Source organism: Cherax quadricarinatus, chromosome 83 (assembly GCF_038502225.1).
Source record: "Cherax quadricarinatus isolate ZL_2023a chromosome 83, ASM3850222v1, whole genome shotgun sequence".
Taxonomy (NCBI): domain Eukaryota; kingdom Metazoa; phylum Arthropoda; class Malacostraca; order Decapoda; family Parastacidae; genus Cherax; species Cherax quadricarinatus.
In genome coordinates, this window is record NC_091374.1 from 9,810,426 (window position 1) to 9,832,194 (window position 21,769).

At 38.4% G+C, this 21,769-nt stretch overlaps 1 protein-coding gene across 1 annotated transcript in view; it reads left to right on the forward strand.

Moving 5' to 3' along the window:
- Hsc70-5 (Heat shock protein 70 cognate 5) overlaps positions 1 to 21,769 on the forward strand; it is a 47,031-nt gene that overhangs the window by 22,407 nt on the left and 2,855 nt on the right. Inside the window, exons 7-13 of the mRNA XM_053796112.2 lie at positions 1,236 to 1,398; positions 5,045 to 5,200; positions 5,364 to 5,510; positions 6,881 to 7,108; positions 10,259 to 10,481; positions 16,389 to 16,576; positions 18,117 to 18,257. Of these exons, the coding sequence (XP_053652087.1) occupies positions 1,236 to 1,398; positions 5,045 to 5,200; positions 5,364 to 5,510; positions 6,881 to 7,108; positions 10,259 to 10,481; positions 16,389 to 16,576; positions 18,117 to 18,257 (1,246 nt within the window). The remainder of the gene's footprint in view (positions 1 to 1,235; positions 1,399 to 5,044; positions 5,201 to 5,363; positions 5,511 to 6,880; positions 7,109 to 10,258; positions 10,482 to 16,388; positions 16,577 to 18,116; positions 18,258 to 21,769) is intronic.

A 21,769-nucleotide genomic window follows, 5' to 3' on the forward strand; every position in this document is an offset into this window, starting at 1 on the left:
TTTGTTTACCAGTGAGTGAAGGTCCCCTCAAGTGCTCCTACGAAATATTTCATAATATTCCACTCATTTTAGTGCTTGCAAGTACTAAATAAGCTACCATGGCTCGAAAGAAAGCTCCTAGTGCCAAGCCTGTGGTAAAGGTGAGAAATATGTACAGTGACAAAGTCTTGGGCCATTTTAGGGAAGTGTTAGAGACGCCAGAAACAGAGCTCTCTCCACAGTTTTGTGAGACAGGACTCCAGTGACTCTCATGGTGGTCCTAGTGGCATTAAGAAACAGAGAAGAGAAGTAACCCCAGAAAAGCAATTGGTACCTGAGGTGTTGCTGGAAGGGGATTCCCCTTCCAAACTGTAAACAATCCAATCTCTCCTCCTCCAGTCTCCCATACACTAAGAAGAATCTCCAATAAAGGTAAGCGTAATGCTGTTAATGTTTCATCATTTCCCATTGTATTGTTTATGTACTACATGTATATTTCATGTAAAAATTTTATTTGTTTTAATACTTCTGGGTGTCAGGAACGGATTAATTGTATTTACATTATTTCTTATGGGGAAAATTGATTCGCAAATCGTAAATTTCGTTTATAGTAACTCCTCCAGGAATGGATTAATTATGAAAAACGAGGGACCACTGTACTATGCATGCTGCCCAGAGAGCATTATTCCGTCTAGAGAAATATGATCAAATATGGATGAACAGGAGGCTCCAACATCTTGTAGTAGAAAAGAAAGGAATTTATAGCTGTATGAAGAGGTGAGGGGTCATCTCGTGATTCAGTATATTCATAAAAGGTTAGAATAAGAAAAGCCAAATGATGCTACGATGGAGTGAGGGATCGTAAAAGTGCCTTATTTTTGTAGGGCATCCTTCCTCAGTGGGAGACAACCAGTGCTAAAAATATTATTTACTTAATATGGAAATTGTTTATTATTTATTGTTATACTTTCCAATATTTCATTTTCCCCCTAGAGAAAATGAGAATTCGTGTTTTATAGGAAGTGAAAGTGAGGTAATCAGGGCATCCCTAAATGAGCCCCCAAAGCTTTTGATGCTTGGTGTGGAGTGTTTCATCTCTTTTGATGACAATGGGGTGAGATGATAGTTTTTGCTTTCATTTTTGTGAATTGCCCTAATGTGTATATATTGCACCTAGTTATAGGGATAAGATTTGGCAAGACTTAGTATATATCATATGTCTAAAACAATAAATTGCAATTATCCTTTCCTTACAGCATAGCTGTGTACGATTTAGGTGGTGGTACCTTTGACATATCAATCCTTGAGATACAAAAAGGTGTTTTTGAAGTGAAATCTACTAATGGAGACACATTCCTAGGTGGAGAGGACTTTGATAATCACCTAGTAACTTTCTTGGCAGCAGAGTTTAAGAAAGAAGTAAGTCCAACAGAATTTATAATTTTTCCTAGAAGCTGTTATTGGCTTTTCCAGTGTGGCGAGTAATAATTTTCTCTACAAGATGTAGGTAGTAGGTTGGTAGACAGCAACCACCCAGGGAAGTACTACCGTCCTGCCAGATGACTGTGAAACAGAAACCTGTAACTGTTTTGCATGATGGTAGGATTGCTGGTTTGTTTTTCTGTCTCATAAACACGCTAGATAACAGGGATATCTTGCTACTCCTACTTACACTTTGGTCACACTTCACACACGCACATGCATATATATATACATGCATCTAGGTTTTTCTCCTTTTTCTAAATAGCTCTTGTTCTTCTTTATTTCTTCTATTGTCCATGGGGAAGTGGAAAAGAATCTTTCCTCTGTAAGCCATGTGTGTCGTATGAGGCGACTAAAATGCCGGGAGCAATGGGCTAGTAACCCCTTCTCCTGTAGACATTTACTAAAAAAGAGAAGAAGAAAAACTTTATAAAACTGGGATGCTTAAATGTGCGTGGATGTAGTGCGGATGACAAGAAACAGATGATTGCTGATGTTATGAATGAAAAGAAGTTGGATGTCCTGGCCCTAAGCGAAACAAAGCTGAAGGGGGTAGGGGAGTTTCAGTGGGGGGGAAATAAATGGGATTAAATTTGGAGTATCTGAGAGAGTTAGAGCAAAGGAATGGGTAGCAGTAATGTTAAATGATCAGTTATGGAAGGAGAAAAGAGAATATGAATGTGTAAATTCAAGAATTATGTGGATTAAAGTAAAGGTTGGATGCGAAAAGTGGGTCATAATAAGCGTGTATGCACCTGGAGAAGAGAGGAATGTAGAGGAGAGAGAGAGATTTTGGGAGATGTTAAGTGAATGTATAGGAGCCTTTGAACCAAGTGAAAGAGTAATTGTGGTAGGGGACCTGAATGCTAAAGTAGGAGAAACTTTTAGAGAGGGTGTGGTAGGTAAGTTTGGGGTGCCAGGTGTAAATGATAATGGGAGCCCTTTGATTGAACTTTGTATAGAAAGGGGTTTAGTTATAGGTAATACATATTTTAAGAAAAAGAGGATAAATAAGTATACAAGATATGATGTAGGGCGAAATGACAGAAGTTTGTTGGATTATGTATTGGTAGATAAAATCTGTTGAGTAGACTTCAGGATGTACATGTTTATAGAGGGGCCACAGATATATCAGATCACTTTCTAGTTGTAGCTACACTGAGAGTAAAAGGTAGTTGGGATACAAGGAGAATAGAAACATCAGGGAAGAGAGAGGTGAAGGTTTATAAACTAAAAGAGGAGGCAGTTAGGGTAAGATATAAACAGCTATTGGAGGATAGATGGGCAAATGAGAGCATAGGCAATGGGGTCGAAGAGGTATGGGGTAGGTTTAAAAATGTAGTGTTAGTGTTCAGCAGAAGTTTGTGGTTACAGGAAAGTGGGTGTGGGAGGGAAGAGGAGCGATTGGTGGAACGATGATGTAAAGAGAGTAGTAAGGGAGAAAAAGTTAGCATATGAGAAGTTTTTACAAAGTAGAAGTGATGCAAGGAGGGAAGAGTATATGGAGAAAAAGAGAGAGGTTAAGAGAGTGGTGAAGCAATGTAAAAAGAGAGCAAATGAGAGAGTGGGTGAGATGTTATCAACAAATTTTGTTGAAAATAAGAAAAAGTTTTGGAGTGAGATTAACAAGTTAAGAAAGCCTAGAGAACAAATGGATTTGTCAGTTAAAAATAGGAGAGGAGAGCTATTAAATGGAGAGTTAGAGGTATTGGGAAGATGGAGGGAATATTTTGAGGAATTGTTAAAGGCAAAGGGGATAAAAGAGTGCAAAAATTATAGGGGGATAAGTCTGTTGAGTATACCTGGTAAAGTGTATGGTAGAGTAATTATTGAAAGAATTAAGAGTAAGACTGAGAATAGGATAGCAGATGAACAAGGAGGCTTTAGGAAAGGTAGGGGGTGTGTGGACCAGGTGTTTACAGTGAAACATATAAGTGAACAGTATTTAGATAAGGCTAAAGAGGTCTTTGTGGCATTTATGGATTTGGAAAAGGCTTATGACAGGGTGGATAGGGGGGCAATGTGGCAGATGTTACAGGTGTATGGTGTAGGAGGTAGGTTACTGAAAGCAGTGAAGAATTTTTACGAGGATAGTGAGGCTCAAGTTAGAGTATGTAGGAAAGAGGGAAATTATTTCCCAGTAAAAGTAGGCCTTAGACAAGGATGTGTAATGTCACCGTGGTTGTTTAATATATTTATAGATGGGGTTGTAAGAGAAGTGAATGCGAGGGTCTTGGCAAGAGGCGTGGAGTTAAAAGATAAAGAATCACACACAAAGTGGGAGTTGTCACAGTTGCTCTTTGCTGATGGCACTGTGTTCTTGGGAGATTCTGAAGAGAAGTTGCAGAGATTGGTGGATGAATTTGGTAGGGTGTGCAAAAGAAGAAAATTAAAGGTGAATACAGGAAAGAGTAAGGTTATGAGGATAACAAAAAGATTAGGTGATGAAAGATTGGATATCAGATTGGAGGGAGAGAGTATGGAGGAGGTGAATGTATTCAGATATTTGGGAGTGGACGTGTCAGCGGATGGGTCTATGAAAGATGAAGTGAATCATAGAATTGATGAGGGGAAAAGGGTGAGTGGTGCACTTAGGAGTCTGTGGAGACAAAGAACTTTGTTCTTGGATGCAAAGAGGGGAATGTATGAGAGTATAGTTTTAACCAACGCTCTTATATGGGTGTGAAGCATGGGTGATGAATGTTGCAGCGAGGAGAAGGCTGGAGGCAGTGGAGATGTCATGTCTGAGGGCAATGTGTGGTGTGAATATAATGCAGAGAATTCGTAGTTTGGAAGTTAGGAGGTGCGGGATTACCAAAACTGTTGTCCAGAGGGCTGAGGAAGGGCTGTTGAGGTGGTTCGGACATGTAGAGAGAATGGAGCGAAACAGAATGACTTCAAGAGTGTATCAGTCTGTAGTGGAAGGAAGGAGGGGTAGGGGTCGGCCTAGGAAAGGTTGGAGGGAGGGGGTAAAGGAGGTTTTGTGTGCGAGGGGCTTGGACTTCCAGCAGGCATGCGTGAGCGTGTTTGATAGGAGTGAATGGAGACAAATGGTTTTTAATACTTGACGTGCTGTTGGAGTGTGAGCAAAGTAACATTTATGAAGGGGTTCAGGGAAACCGGCAGGCCGGACTTGAGTCCTGGAGATGGGAAGTACAGTGCCTGCACTCTGAAGGAGGGGTGTTAATGTTGCAGTTTAAAAACTGTAGTGTAAAGCACCCTTCTGGCAAGACAGTGGTGGAGTGAATGATGGTGAAAGTTTTTCTTTTTCGGGCCACCCTGCCTTGGTGGGAATCGGCCAGTGTGATAATAAAAAAAAAAATAAAAAACAAGATTCAGTGTCTCGATGTCCTGTTTTCTGAGCAACTTTTGGTTTACATGTAACTTTATTTGAAGTAGGAACTTGAGTAAGAGCTATCTTTGTAAATATATAGGGTTTTCTAGTTTTCTTTGTAAATATTTAGCGTTAGTTTTCTTATGTAGGACTGCTTACCATTTCATTACTTTTTAAGTAAAAAAATCTTTTAGTGAAATACTGTAAAATAGCAAAATTTTAGTGGCCCTTTTAATTGTTTTGTTACAGCAAGGTGTAGATGTCACTAAAGATAATATGGCCATGCAAAGACTCAAAGAAGCAGCAGAGAAGGCCAAGATTGAATTATCTTCCTCTACCCAAACCGATATTAACCTTCCATATTTGACTGTGGATGCCTCAGGACCTAAACATATGATGTATAAGGTAAAGACAAATTTGACAGTATTTGTAATATTCTTGTTTATTTGGTCATTGCCTATCTAGTACTTTGCAGTGTTAATTTTATATAAAATTTCTCTACTTCCTATTTATTTTTGTCTTTTGGTTATGTGAAATTAAAACAAAATTAAATTTTCTTTTTAAATAGCTTTCTAGAGCGAAGTTTGAAGGCATTGTCGACAAGCTGGTCAAGCGCACCGTTGATCCCTGCCTCAAGGCGCTCAAGGATGCAGAGTGCTCAAAGTCTGACATTGGTGAAGTAATTCTTGTTGGTGGAATGTCACGTATGCCAAAGGTAAATAATTTCTCTTCCAATGTAGTATACAGTGGAGCCTCGGTTTTCGTGATAATCCATTCGAGGTTGACAAACCCAAAAATCACGAAAACCGAAATAATTTTCCCCATAAGAAATAATGTAAATCCAATTAATCCATTTCAGACACCCAAAAGTATTAACATAAAATACATTTTATGGAGAATAACTATAGTTTCATATACAGAAAACAATGTGAAATATAAAACACTAATAAAATGGATGAATGAACATTTAAATCACTTTTACGTTTATTGAAGTCTTGTTGGCGTATGGAAAACGGCAAGGAGAGGAGGAGGAGAGTTTGAGACAGAACAAAATACTTAAATATGATGCTTATATCAACTCTATGGCTTATTTATCAAAATTCATCTAATGTGATGTAATAAAAATATTAATAACATAGAAACATGATACATACTCTGTAATGAATAAATATCACGTATATGAGGAGTGGTGGCGGTGTTGTTGGGTTATCAGGGCCACTGACAGCATAAGCTGTACATACAGTGGTGGTGGTGGTGGCGGTGGCAGCAGCGGCGGCAGCCATCACCACTATTCACACTGAAACAATGTATGTAATATATAAATAAGAAATATTTACACTTACATTGGAGGAGATGCTGGCATTGGTTTAGGGTGGTGGAAGATACACAGGCAGTATATGTTGTCAGTGGCCCTATATACCTCCAACAACATTGGAGTTAGTTTCGTGTCCTTTTTCTATCGCTTAATTGCTTAATGTACTTGCTACACTTTATTGCTGGTTCGTGCTATAGCCTTTATCGACTCTTGTTGCTTTAGTAGAATTGTATCGTAGAATCACTGATGAAGGCACATTCTCCCCTCTCTTCCTCCTCCACTTTGGTATTTTGCTAAAAGTTCTTTCTTAAATTCTATCATGTTTCTCACCTTTACCATAGGGCTGGCACTAGGAGCTTTCTTTGGGCACATGGCTTATTTAGCAGTCGCACAATAAACAAGCGCAAAAAACAAAAGATTACGTATTATGAAATGTTCCATATGACCTTGCAGGGTTATCACTCGCCAAGAAACTATGCCACACTGACTCAATGGTGTGTGGAAGGCTTTGTGTGCACGCGGGCACTTGGACGTGTTCTGTACAACCGACGAAACCAGAGGGAATTAACGAAAACAGACTATATCTTGACGAGAAAAGTCAGCGATAACCGGAAATCACAAAATCAGAGGCTAACGAAAACAGAGTCCACTGTAATTTGAATAAAATAATTTTCAGAAGGATTGACTTAATTCCAAAAATTATAAATAGTATATGCACGTTAATCTTTTTGGGGAAATTTACCCTTAATACTAAGGACCTCTCCATGTAGGTTTTGTCTGTGGTTCAAGACATTTTTGGACGCACTCCGAGCAAATCTGTGAATCCTGATGAAGCTGTGGCAATGGGTGCTGCAATCCAGGGTGGTGTGCTGGCAGGTGATGTAACAGATGTGCTTCTACTTGATGTAACACCACTTTCTCTCGGCATTGAGACCCTTGGAGGAGTAATGACTAAGCTTATCAACAGGAATACTACTATACCTACGCGAAAATCACAAGTGAGTTGATATTCTTATTCAGAATAGAATAGTTTCACTAAGGAAAATGTAGTTAGGTTGTTAGTCAAGTCATTTGGGAGGCATGTATTAGTATTCAGATGTGTGTTTGAAACAGATTTGGACAATGGCAGGAGTACTGGTCTATTGTATTTGCTTTAATACATACTTCTGAACTTTGACAGTTTCTCAGTACTTATTCCTGCCATATTTCCTATATGACTTAGGGCTAGGCTGAGGGGGGGCATTGGTTCCCAGAACCATTAAGATGTATAATAATTACCAAATGGGAATGTGAACTGGTTAGTAATTCTCTCTGTAATAACGTAAACATCCTTGGAAGTTTACAGTAATATAAGTGGTAAGGTTTTACCAACCGTATATTAGTTGAATTCTGTTATCTATGTACTGGATACTGAAATCTGACACTTGTAGTTGATGAACAGTAATGTTAAATCCCAATAATGTGAGTTTTAAAAAATGCATGCACATTTATATGCTTACCTGGAGGGAGGGGGGGCTGGGGGTCAACGCTCCTGCAGCCCAGTCCATGGCTTAACCCTTTCAGGGTCCGTCCCGTAGATCTACGGCTTTACGGTGAGTGTCCAAACCGTAGATCTACGCCATGAGCTCAGCTCACTCTGATACTGTGAGTGGTACATTTGGGCCTAGATATGAGAGAATACATCTATGTGGTATGTGTGCACCACATAAAACAGATCCTGCAGCACACTGTATATAATGAGAGAAAAAAACTGAAATCATGATTTTTCGATTAAAACAGCGACTTTGCAGTGTTTTTTCGTATGTTTTTTATAGTTGTATTTGCGATTTCTTGGTCTCATTTGATAGAATGGAAGACATATTACAGAAATAGAGATGATTTTGATTGGTTTTAGCACTGGAAATGGCTTGAAACTGAGCTCAAAGTAGCGGAAATGTTAAATTTTTGCCGATATTCAAGAGTAAACAAACGACCTCACACATCTAATACACGTCAGCTGGTGGGTCTAATGTACATTCACAAATATGGTGATGATATTTATACAATTATTACAGTATTGCATAACAGTAAATCTTCTATTTTTTGGTGTGAATAAAAATTCATTATGTGAATAAAAAATCAAAATGGAATTTATTTGTAAAGCCTCAAAATGTAACTAATGAACAGAGGAAATGTTAGTTTAGTTCCAGGAATACGTACATTGTTTATTCTGGAGCCTATTTTGAAATTGGAATATTTTGAACTTTGTGTTAAATTGGCCAAATTAACAATTTCCGATCACTTTATTTTGTAGTTGAAACAGTTGATTTGGCGATTTCTTGTGCTCAATCGATAGAATAGAAGTAATACTAGTGAAATAGCTAAGAATTTGGTTGATTGGAATAATGTAATTGGCCTAAAATGGGAGTCAAAGTCGGCAAAATCGCCAACTCGTAAATATCGCTGACACATCAAAATTCACGAGAGCATAATTTCATCAATTTTCCACCAAATTTCGTACTTTTTGTTTTATTACCTTCACAAAAAGATTCTCTACGATTTCATAAGAAAAAATAATTTTATTTTTTTTTTAAATTTCTTGGACACTGGTGCGTGACTTCAGATTTTGGCCTTGGACCCTGAAAGGGTTAAATACACTATTACAACTTTTATTGTGTAATATCTACTAATGTAATAAAACATTTACTTGCATCTAGTTCATGCTACATGTGCAGTTATACATGTGTGTATGGTTACACACTTATCTAAGCTTCTAATTTCTTAATAGTTCTTGTTCTTAGTGTTTCCTTTCATTTCCACGGGGAAGTGGGTGAAAATTCTTCCTGTAAGTCATTCGTGTCATAAAAAGGCACCTAAAATGCGAGGAGCAAGGGGTTAATAACTCCTTTTATATCAGTTGCTAAAAGGGCAAAGGAGGAAATTTTTCAGGTGGGTCATTTGAATGTGCATGGGTTTAATGTGGATACGAAGAAAAATGATTTGAGTTTTATTAATAAAAAACGACTGAATGTCCTAGCTCTTAAAGTAAAATGAAGCTAAAGGGGGTAGGGAAATTTCAGTGGGAGGTGTAAATGAGATTGGGTCAGGTGTATGAGAGCATTCAAGCTAAGGTAGTAGTAATGGTAATATTAAACGATCAGTTATGGAAGGAAAAGAATGCAATTGTAAATTCAAGAATTATACTGATTAAAATGAAGGCAAGATGTGAGAGGTAGGTATTAGTTTGTTCACCTGTTCAAGAAAGAAGTGCAATTTTGTGTGGTGGTGAGTGTTTAGAGAGTTTATCAAATTGAGAGTATAATTGCTGTAGGGGACCTGAAGGCTGAAGTTGGAGAAATTGTTTTACAAGGTGTAGTAGCTAAGTTTGTACTGTGATCTAAGTATAGAAAGAAGTTTGACGATAAGTAAAACTTTTTTTTTTTTTAAGTCATTTCCCACTAAGGCAGGGTGACCCAAAAAGAAAGAGAAAACAATATAGGGTGTGAAAGCAGTTTTTTGGGCTGTATTAGATAAAAAGTTGTATAGACTTCTGGATGTGCATATTTTTAGAACATTTAGCAGTAAATACAGTGAGGGGTAAGGTAGATGAGGGTACAAGGAGAATGTCATTGGTAGGTAAGAGAAGAGGAAGTTTATAAATTAAAGGAGATACTTAGGGTAAGATGTAAGCTAGTATTGGGAGAAAGGTGGGCTGGAGAAAGAGGGTAGAAGGGGCATGGAGGTAAACTTAATGTAGTGTTAGTATGTAGTAAAAGTTTGTTGGTACAAGAGGGTGGGTGCAACATTTGGGAAGGGATTCGGGGAAATTGGTTAGCATTACTTAATCCTGGAGGTGGGAAGTACAATTCCTGCACTCGAAAGGAGGGGTGGGGATATTTGCTGTTTGGAGGGTCATCTGAACTGTTAAATCTGCATGCCTCTGGCAAGACAATGAGTGTGAGTGGTGTTTCTTTTTTGGGTCATCCTACCTTGGTAGAAGACAGCCAGTGTGGTAAAAAATAAATTACTCCACTAAATATTGTGCTTGCTTACCTATCTTGACTTGTAGTGGTGATGTAAACCATCACTGGTAAAATGTGGGTGTAGGAGTTTAGGGCCAATGAAGCTGAAAAATAAAAAGCTGTTATGTAGACTTTGTTATTTTCCAGGTATTCTCAACGGCAGCTGATGGTCAGACCCAGGTAGAGATAAAGGTCCACCAAGGAGAGAGAGAAATGGCAGCAGATAATAAAATGCTAGGCCAGTTTAGTTTAGTGGGTATTCCTCCTGCACCACGTGGCATTCCACAGATTGAGGTCACCTTTGATATTGATGCAAATGGCATTGTTCATGTGTCTGCAAGAGACAAAGGAACTGGCAAAGAGCAGCAGAGTAAGTGTTTACATTTTTCTTTTGAATTTTTAGCATAAATCACTGTACTGCTGTAATTGATGGCTGCATATGAAACTAACCACAATGTAAATTAAAAAAAATCATATTGGATGACCTAATTTAAAATACTAAGTGTAACTTGTATTGGTTTTGTATCCCTTCAAAGGAGGTGCTTTAATTCCAAAGATGGGCTCATCATCAAGGGAATTAACTTATTTTGCACTTTCTCAGATCAGACCTGATTAACCCCCATTCCTAATTCTCCTGGCACCATGACCCCCTAGTAGTTTGGCACTTCCCTGCCAATACTAACACTTTTATACCAAATTGATTTTTAAAAAAGTGTGAGAAAGTTGTTAACGACTTTGTGGCAATGGGAAGAGAACTGATATTTTTATAACAGTATTCTTAACATTTGCATTTTGGTGTGACTGACCTTAAATAATTGTATAAAATTAAACCACACTAGAGGAAAATTGAAACCATGGGTGACTTAAAAAGTGCAGATAATTAGCCTTGTATAGGTTAAAGGTAAGCAGTGAATTATAATGGACTCTCTTTTTTGAGAAAATCAGATACTTTCCATCTTTCTCAAACTAAGAGAATATATTCAGATTCATAAGCTGTGTAATGGAAGTACACTGAGACTGCCAAAACCCATTGCTTAGAGATTCCCAACACCTTACCTTCCTAGGTAAACCAAAGTAGTGTTATTTGATTTGCTAATAAGCTAGGAAGATGTATGGTAAGCCTGCCAACTGTTGGCCATGTAACAGTTACATTTGATTAGCTTTGCTTTGGCCCTATCACTTGTAGCTGACTCCTTGCTTTCTCCACTGCCAAACATGACATTATTGTCCTCATGCATAATGAAAAGTGACAAGTTTTGGACAATTCAGATATGTATTAGTTATGAACAGAAACTACAATTTCGCAAGATTGCGAAGATGAGCCTTGCCTGTGGCCGGGCTCCAAGAACAATAACTTAAAACTCATAACTCATCAAAGGTAAAGGTGCCAGATGCTGAAGCTACAGGTGGCAGTTTCCTCCACTCTGACACTGCATCCCACACCATTTTGTTGTAATGTACTTTCCATGGCCTTTTCCAATCCATTTATCTTTACAGTGATATGTGTAGTTCTTATTTGTTTGTTACAGTTTGGTTAGGAAATGTTAACTTCACTGTCCAGACCCATGAAATTAAGTGCTTATTGTGTCAACATTTAATGATGCCAAAAATGGGAAGTATGATGGAAAACTTACTGAATTACACAACTGCAAAGTTAATGTGTGGGCTCATTTTACTCTTTGGCTTTTTTGTCTACTGAGAGTCCTATTAAAATTAAATTCCACTGCTCAATTTGACTAAATACTATTTTGCTAGTATACCATTCAGCTATATATGGTAATGTACTATACATAAACAGGAGTGTAACCTATAAATGCCCTGGAGAATACAGAGGAGGATGACAAAGATGATCCCATGTATCAGAAATCTTCCCTATGAGGATAGACTGAGGGCCCTGAATCTGCACTCTCTCGAAAGGCATAGAATTAGGGGGGATATGATAGAGGTGTATGAATGGAAAACTGGAATAAATAAAGGGGATGTAAATAGCGTGCTGAAAATTTCCAGCCAAGACAGGACTCGTAACAATGGTTTCAAGTTGGAAAAATTCAGATTCAGGAAGGATATAGGAAAGCACTGGTTTGGTAATAGAGTTGTGGATGAGTGGAATAAACTCCCGAGTACAGTTATTGAGGCTAAAATGTGTAGTTTTAAAAATAGGTTAGATAAATACATGAGTATTTATCTAACCTGCATTCTGAAGGAGGGGTGTTAATGTTGCAGTTTAAAAACTGTAGTGTAAAGCACCCTTCTGGCAAGACAGTGATGGTGAAAGTTTTTCTTTTTTCGGGCCATCCTGCCTTGGTGGGAATCGGCTGGTGTGTTAATAAAAAAAAAAATACATGAGTGGGTGTGAGTTGGACCTGACTAGTTTGTGCTGCTGGGTCTGGCATTGTGCTCCATCCTTGAGTGGAGGTGACCAGACTGGGTAGGTCATTGGGCTAATCCTGGGGGGGGGGGGCGACATGGACCTGCTCCACATGGTTCAGATAAGATTTCGTTCGGATTTTTAACCCCGGAGGGTTAGCCACCCAGGATAACCCAAGAAAGTCAGTGCGTCATCGAGGACTAACTCATTTCCATTGGGGTCCTTAATCTTGTCCCCCAGGATGCGACCCACACCAGTCGACTAACACCCAGGTACCTATTTGCTGCTAGGTGAACAGGACAACAGGTGTAAGGAAACATGTCGAATGTTTCCACCCGCCGGGAATCGAACCCGGGCCCTCTGTGTGTGAAGCGGGAGCTTTAGCCACCAGGCCACCGGGCCTGGTGCAGTGTTCCTTCTTTCTTGTGTTCTTATGAGAGGATTTACTGTGTGTTCATTGTGTTCATCTGCTGAGGATTCTGGGTTTTAGACAAGTACATTTACTGCATAATTTTGGGGCAAGGCATTACATTTATTTTAGTCTAATTGCCTTAGCCTTGATTCACATATGCATTGGGAATTTACTAATGTATTTTTAAGATTTTTTGGCTCTTAGATCCTGCACCTCCCCCCCCCCCCCTTTTTTTTTTTCTTCCAAATGTGATTAGCAAAAAAAGTTGTACATATAAAATTGAAAAGTACATAAAGCAGGGCCCCGCTTTACGGCGTTCCGCTAATACAGTCATTTCAAATTAGGACCAAAACTCGCTATACGGCTCCCCCCACCTGACTTTCTAATACGGTCACCGCGCCCCCACCCTGTTTGTTTACATTCTTCGTGAGCTCAGTAAGCACTAAGTCTCTCCATTTTGTCTGGAAACTCCAAAATTTCAAATGTTTTTAAGTTATTTTATATGTACTCTGATAATTATACTTATGTATACCTGTACTTAAATAAACTTACATACTGTGCTGGCATGCAGGTACACATTAAAATCAGTGTCTTATGTCTCCAGACATCAGATTAGTAATGATGATGATAATCATTGTGTCTCATTTAAATGTTGTATATTACGTTAAATACTTTTTTTTTTTTTTTTTTTTTCAACAAGTCGGCCGTCTCCCACCGAGGCAGGGTGACCCAAAAAAGAAAGAAAATCCCCAAAAAGAAAATACTTTCATCATCATTCAACACTTTCACCACACTCGCACATTATCACTGTTTTTGCAGAGGTGCTCAGAATACAACAGTCTAGAAGCATACACATATAAAGATACACAACATATCCCTCCAAACTGCCAATATCCCAAAACCCCTCCTTTAAAGTGCAGGCATTGTACTTCCCATTTCCAGGACTCAAGTCCGACTATATGAAAATAACCGGTTTCCCTGAATCCCTTCACTAAATATTACCCTGCTCACACTCCAACAGATCGTCAGGTCCCAAGTATCATTCGTCTCCTTTCACTCCTATCTAACACGCTCATGCACGCTTGCTGGAATCCCTGAATCCCTTCACTAAATATTACCCTGCTCACACTCCAACAGATCGTCAGGTCCCAAGTACCATTCGTCTCCATTCACTCCTATCTAACACGCTCACGCACGCTTGCTGGAAGTCCAAGCCCCTTACCCACAAAACCTCCTTTACCCCCTTTCTCCAACCCTTTCGAGGACGACCCCTACCCCGCCTTCCTTCCCCTATAGATTTATATGCTTTCCATGTCATTCTACTTTGATCCATTCTCTCTAAATGACCAAACCACCTCAACAACCCATCTTCTGCCCTCTGACTAATACTTTTATTAACTCCACACCTTCTCCTAATTTCCACACTCCGAATTTTCTGCATAATATTTACACCACACATTGCCCTTAAACAGGACATCTCCACTGCCTCCAACCGTCTCCTCGCTGCTGCATTTACCACCCAAGCTTCACACCCATATAAGAGTGTTGGTACTACTATACTTTCATACATTCCCTTCTTTGCCTCCATAGATAACGTTTTTTGACTCCACACATTTTCATTAATCCATCTATGATATTTTTTTCAAAATTATATAATAAACATGATACATAACATAAAAAGATGATAAATACACCCCACAATAGAATAAATAAACATAAATATGAGATGTGGTAGCAGACGACTTGCACAAGTGATGCCATATTAGAAATGATGATGATAATAAAAATAATAATCACCGAGTCTCATTAAATGTTGTATATTACGTTAATATACACATTTTCATTAATCCATCAATGATATTTTTTTCAAAATTATGTAATAAACACCATACATAACATAAAAAGATGATAAATACACCCTACAATAGAATAAATAAACATAAATATGAGATGTGGTAGCCAGATAACATTTTCTCTAATCTAACATAAGAGAAAATGTGTTACTGGGGGTAACTGTAGAAAATTATTCCTTTCGTATGTATGTAAGTAAGTTTATTCAGGTATACACAAATACAGTTACATAGATTATCATACATAACATATGTGTAGAGAACCTAGGATAACCCAAAAAAGTCAGTGACTTATTTCCATTGCCTTCACTCAGAGCATCATTTCTTCTCAAAATGATGTTACATGAGAATGGGAGTGTTCTTCTTTATTTATTCTACCATATCAATGTAGAGACAACCTGTACACAATGTAACTTGTACACAAACCAGACGTGTACACTTTGTTTACAAAACTTGCCTTCGCCTGGTTTGTTTACATAACTCTGCGCCTGTCCTCTCTCATGCACTCATTCTTTCTCTCTCTCATTTATTCGTTTTATCTCGTTTACTTACTCCTGACCCTACATTAAGACTACAAATATTTTAAGGTAAGTAATGAGTGAACTGTGTATACATTTTATCGCTCTGGGATGCTTAAATGTGTAGGTGGGTTGGCCTGGTATGGTAGCCCGACTGACTACCATACATACCACACTTGATTTTTTACAATAAATACTACTCATCTCACCCTATATTTTAAGGTAAGTAATGAGTGAACTGTATATACATTTTATTGCTCTGGGATGCTTAAATATCATAGAATTGTATGTGTGGGTGGGGTGGCCTGGTATGGTAGCCCGACTGACTACCATACATACCACACTTGATTTTTTACAATAAATACTACTCATCTCACCCTATATTTTAAGGTAAGTAATGAGTGAACTGTATATACATTTTATTGCTCTGGGATGCTTAAATATCATAGAATTGTATGTGTGGGTGGGGTGGCCTGGTATGGTAGCCCGGCTGACTACCATACATACCACACTTGATTTTGTACAATAAATACTACTCATCTCACCCTATATTTTAAGGTAAGTAATGAGTGAACTGTATATACATTTTATCGCTCTGGGATGCTTAAATATCATAGAATTGTATGTGTGGGTGGGGTGGCCTGGTATGGTAGCCTGGCTGACTACCATACATACCACACTTGATTTCTTATAATAAATACTACTTGTCTCACCCTAGATTAAGACTATAAATATTTTAAGGTAAGTAATGAGTGCACTATGTGTGTATTGTACTTTTTTGTTTTTTGATGCCTGGTTCTATTGCTAACTTAATATATGTTAGTGTAAACTTGTTATCTAGTGTTTGTATGCATTTGTAAGTGGAAAAAAAGGGTGTTCCACTTTACGGCGGTTGCCTGGAACCTAACTAGCCGTATAAGTGGGGCCCTACTGTACTATAAAGGTCTTAGCATGTGCTGCTCAATTTTGAATGTACTTGTTGCAAAAAATCACACTGTAGACTAACATTAAGAGCCGACATATTTTTTTTTTTTCACAACACTGTATCTTGAAATTGTAGTAATAGGAATGTGTTATGGAAAGTTTTGTTTGGTATTGATAAGATTAATGGATTTCTTTATTATTTAAGTTGTTATCCAGTCATCGGGAGGTCTAAGCAAGGAAGAGATTGAGAATATGGTGAAGAAAGCTGAACAGTATGCAGAAGAAGACAAAAAGAAAAAAGAAGTGGTGGAGGCAATTAATCAGGGAGAAAGTATCATTCATGATACTGAAAGCAAGATAGAAGAGTTTAAAGATCAGCTTCCAGCAGAGGAGGTGAGAGAAATGTTAAATGAAGTTAAAGTACTATTATATTTGCTACCTGTAGGATAACAGGTTCCATAATTATCCCAGTCCTAGTAGGTGGAGTGCTTGGCACCCTTAATAAATACTGCACTGAAACCAATTCTTGTGCACATTTGATTCATATTATTTACCTTCAGTATGTGTTTTCACTGCTCACCACTTCACCTTGATGCTTTACATTATCATATTCATCTTTCCTACTTAATCCTGTGTATCCTTGTGGTACTATTTAACTTTATTCTACATACACTTAACAGCATCAGTCCTCTTCTACTCTACCATATGTGCCTCCATTACCCTGATAACCCAGTATTTACTGGGTAATGTTGAAATCAGAGTAGGTAGTTGCTCAAAGCATTTACATATCCTGGCTATCTTGAATCAATTAGCTAAGTTTTATTACAGTAGTATATTTCTTGGAATTTTTCATTTGTTACGGGTTATAACATTCATAATTGGCTTGGGATTCAGAAATCTAAAAAACAGGCACACTTGCTTTTCTACATTATAATTGTCAACATAGATACCTTCATTAAAAGTGAATACAGGAAAGAGTAAGGTTATGAGGATAACAAAAAGATTAGGTGATGAAAGATTGGATATCAGATTGGAGGGAGAGAGTATGGAGGAGGTGAATGTATTCAGATATTTGGGAGTGGACGTGTCAGCGGATGGGTCTGTGAAAGATGAGGTGAATCATAGAATTGATGAGGGGAAAAGGGTGAGTGGTGCACTTAGGAGTCTGTGGAGACAAAGAACTTTGTCCTTGGAGGCAAAGAGGGGAATGTATGAGAGTATAGTTTTACCAACGCTCTTATATGGGTGTGAAGCATGGGTGATGAATGTTGCAGCGAGGAGAAGGCTGGAGGCAGTGGAGATGTCATGTCTGAGGGCAATGTTTGGTGTGAATATAATGCAGAGAATTCGTAGTTTGGAAGTTAGGAGGAGGTGCGGGATTACCAAAACTGTTGTCCAGAGGGCTGAGGAAGGGTTGTTGAGGTGGTTCGGACATGTGGAGAGAATGGAGCGAAACAGAATAACTTCAAGAGTGTATCAGTCTGTAGTGGAAGGAAGGCGGGGTAGGGGTCGGCCTAGGAAAGGTTGGAGGGAGGGAGTAAAGGAGGTTTTGTGTGCGAGGGGCTTGGACTTCCAGCAGGCATGCGTGAGTGTGTTTGATAGGAGTGAATGGAGACAAATGGTTTTTAATACTTGACGTGCTGTTGGAGTGTGAGCAAAGTAACATTTATGAAGGGGTTCAGGGAAACTGGCAGGCCGGACTTGAGTCCTGGAGATGGGAAGTACAGTGCCTGCACTCTGAAGGAGGGGTGTTAATGTTGCAGTTTAAAAACTGTAGTGTAAAGCACCCTTCTGGCAAAACAGTGATGGAGTGAATAATGGTGAAAGTTTTTCTTTTTTGGGCCACCCTGCCTTGGTGGGAATCGGCCAGTGTGATAATAAAAAAAAATAAGATACCTTCATAATTGCTATAATTTTATTATCCCTTTTACAGAGTTCAAAATTGAAAGATCAAATTAGTAAAGTGAGAGAGCTTCTTGCTAACAAGGATACTGCTGACCCTGAAGAGATAAAGAAGCAAGTCAGTGAACTTCAACAGGCGTCTCTAAAGTTATTCGAAATGGCATACAAAAAAGTAAGATTTTATTCAGAATGTTTGTTTTAATAAATGTTTCATTAATGCCAGAACACAAGTTTAACAAAGTACAGATTAAGTCACTAGTTAGTCACTGTATTTTTCGTCTTAAAAGATAGCAAGTTGTGTTGTATTATGAGGCTTAAAAATTTTTCTTGACTGACTTTGGTTTTGTCGCATACTCATGAGGATGGGTGGGCGGGCATGTCATACAGCTTGTGGTGGGGAACAGTAGGTATTAACAAGTGATTCATTGAGTAAGCAAAGTTTATTAATAGCTTAACACAGTACTCTAGTACAGGTACAAGATTTTTATATTGTTGCTTATTTTATACCCCAGGTCTGAATTGTGTGCCATGTTTTAGACCATTTTTTTTTTCTGTAGGGTTCACTCTTCTCAGACTGAAGCTTTTAACCCTTTCACTGTCAACAGTCCTCATAACAAACCTGCTCTGTCAAAAAAAAAAAAAAAAACAAATCTGAAGAATATTTTTGAGTTATTTTTTTTTTTTTTTTTTTTTTTTTTTTTTTTTTTTTTTTTTTTTTTTTTTTTTTTTTTTTTTTTTTGCCATCAGTAGTTACCAAGATGGAGGCTTGAAGTTGACAGATAGTGAACCAATTCTGGCAACATCCATGGCTGCCTCACATTCGGTTATATTATTTTTACTTTTCTATTTTTTCTTTAATATTTTATTTTTTGAAGTAACTTTTGTGGCCTGTGAGACCAATATAATGAATATATCCACTTGTATGCAACACAATAACTGCACAAACATAATAATCATTATAATGTTTACATAATTTGTTTACACATTCACGCTGCCTTCCACACACTGTCTTCCCCACCACCCATGCTGGAAAGAAGTCGCTGTCTTTTGGGTTATCCTAGGTTCTTTACACATGCTGCTATGTATGATAATCTTTGTAACTGTATTCATGTACACCATCTTCCCCACCATCTGTGCTGTCTTCTCCACCCAAGCTGCCTTCCCTTTTCTCTATTTGTATCTGGTATCTGGGCATTGCTCTAGGTCACAAACTATTGAAAACCATAACATTCATCTTCACTGACACTTCCATCTGTGTTAGATCTATCACTTGGGACGAGAAGTCGCAAATTCACTGGGGAGCGAGATAATCTTTACTGAAAGGCACAGTAAACGAAGACTACTGAAATGTTGTTCCTGCAATGCAGTGTGGGTGCCCCAATTTTTTTTATACTGCGTGCACTGACCATGCAGACCCATTGTCTCGTATGTATGCCTACCAGCATTCTCCAGCTAGATTTGAAGCTGCTACAATTTTGGCATATTAATACATTACCAACACTGGCTCATAAGACGTATCTATACGGCACCAACAGTGAAAGGGTTAAAATTGCATATGGAGAAGACTTAGGCAGTAAACCAACAATGTATTTAAGTATAGAACATTTTAATCTTGCTTTACGGTTGTAGGTCACATCCCTCTCAGAACGAACGGTTCTCACTTGAAGTTGTCCAAGGTGTTTTCTGTACCAAGACGCCATTGTGTTGCAGTGTCTGACAGTGAATATCAAAATGGTATACAATACCGACAGGATGATAGTTAAGACACATAGGCAACATTTAAGCTGAGGGACTGACAACCTCAAATCTACGACTTTAAGGGTGATGGACTGATTACATCGTCTTCACATCTCTACTGCTCCTGCCTACTTTCTGTACCCGACTGAAGAAGCCTACTGTGTAGGCGAAACGTTTCGGAATAAAGTTGCTTAAATGTTGCCTATGTGTCTTAACTACCAACCTATTTACTCATGTGCAAGACCGATTCAAACCCAGCCCCTCTCACTAATGTATTTATCCAACCTAAACTTGAAACTACCCAATGTTTTAGCTTTGATCACCCTACTATGCAGACCGTTACTCATCAACTACCCCTATTCCCAATGTTCGTTTATACATTTTTTATTAGTGGTTTACATTTATTTGGCATTTTTTTCTGCATGTAAATCTATATTTAAGCTAGGTAAGTGACCCCTGAAGTGACCTAGAGTCATAGGAACATAAGAAAAGAGGAACACTGCAGCTGGCCTGTTGGCCCATATTAGGCAGGTCCTTTACAATTCATCCCACTAACAAAACATTTGCCCAATCCAATTTTCAGTGCTACCCAAGAAATAAGCTCTGATATGCAAGTCCCACTCAAATCCAACCCCTCTCACTCATGTATTTATCCAACCTATCCTCTTTATGGAGGGGGATTCCCCTTCCAAACAATAACCTCTCTTCCCTCTCTCCTCCTCCCTGTCTTCCATTCATCAACAACAGCCTTCAATAAAGGTAACTGTCATGTTGAATGTTCATTCTTTTGTGCATGTAAATCTATCTTTAACCCTTTGAGGGTCGACAGGCCCTCTCCGAAACTTGTTCTCAGGGTCGGCCAAATTTCAAAAAAAAAAAATTATTTTTTCTTATGAAAAAATAGTTTTTTTTTCTAAACATTATAGGCTAAACAAAAAAAATTTAACGTCAATACTTACCGAGATATGGAGGCGTGAAATTTGCCAAAATTGAACAACATATGGTAACATCGCCGACTGCCGTCACCCGGTATTTTTCTATTTACTTTATGTACTATTTTCAATTATTTTTCAATTTTTCTTTTTCTGAGTAACTTTTATGGCCTCTGAGGCCAACATGATCAGTATTTTGTAAGTTATTTCTTTTTCAATACTACACAATAAGGGCGTAAACACTGTTGTCATTATTTTGTTTACAGAAAATATTTATACAAACAAACGATATGAAATGTTTATTACTATTTTTCTATATTTTATATACACACATAGTCACAGGGAATGTTTCTAGAAGTTCTGAAGCCTGTGGAACTCTTTGAAACATGGTGTCATGCACAGTGGAGTTTTACACTCCTCACACATAAAACGAGTGTCTCTGCGTTGTTGTGTGCGTTTTTTTGTATGTGCACAGACGTAACACCTCTTCTGAGCCTTTTTCTTCAAAGCAGTAGCAGGCAGTTTTACCAGGAAGTGATCACCATGCTTCAGACGAGCAGGTAGTTGTTGAAAATTTGGTGGGCGGTCAATTGCAGGTGCTGTTCCTTGGTACTTGAATACTATTTGTCTGATGACAGACAAACAGAATTCGCCGTACTGTGGTTTGTTTCTGGTGCTCATCTTATACATATTATAAGCATTGAGCATGGAAATGTCCAGATGGAAAAACAGTTTGATGTACCACTTATAACTCTTGTGAACACAATCAGCAAACCCAATCTGCATGTCACATTTGTCCACTGAACGCATGTTGAAGGTGTAATCAATCACAGCTGCAGGTTTTAGAATGGGTTCATTTCTCTCTCTATGCTGCCTGCCACTGTCTGCCATTTCATTAGGGTGAATTGATGACAACAGTGTGACATCTCGTTTGTCATGCCACTGAAATGCCATGATGTCATTGGCAGCAAACGCCTGCACCTCACCTCTACGAGTGCCAGCGTCAAACCTGGGC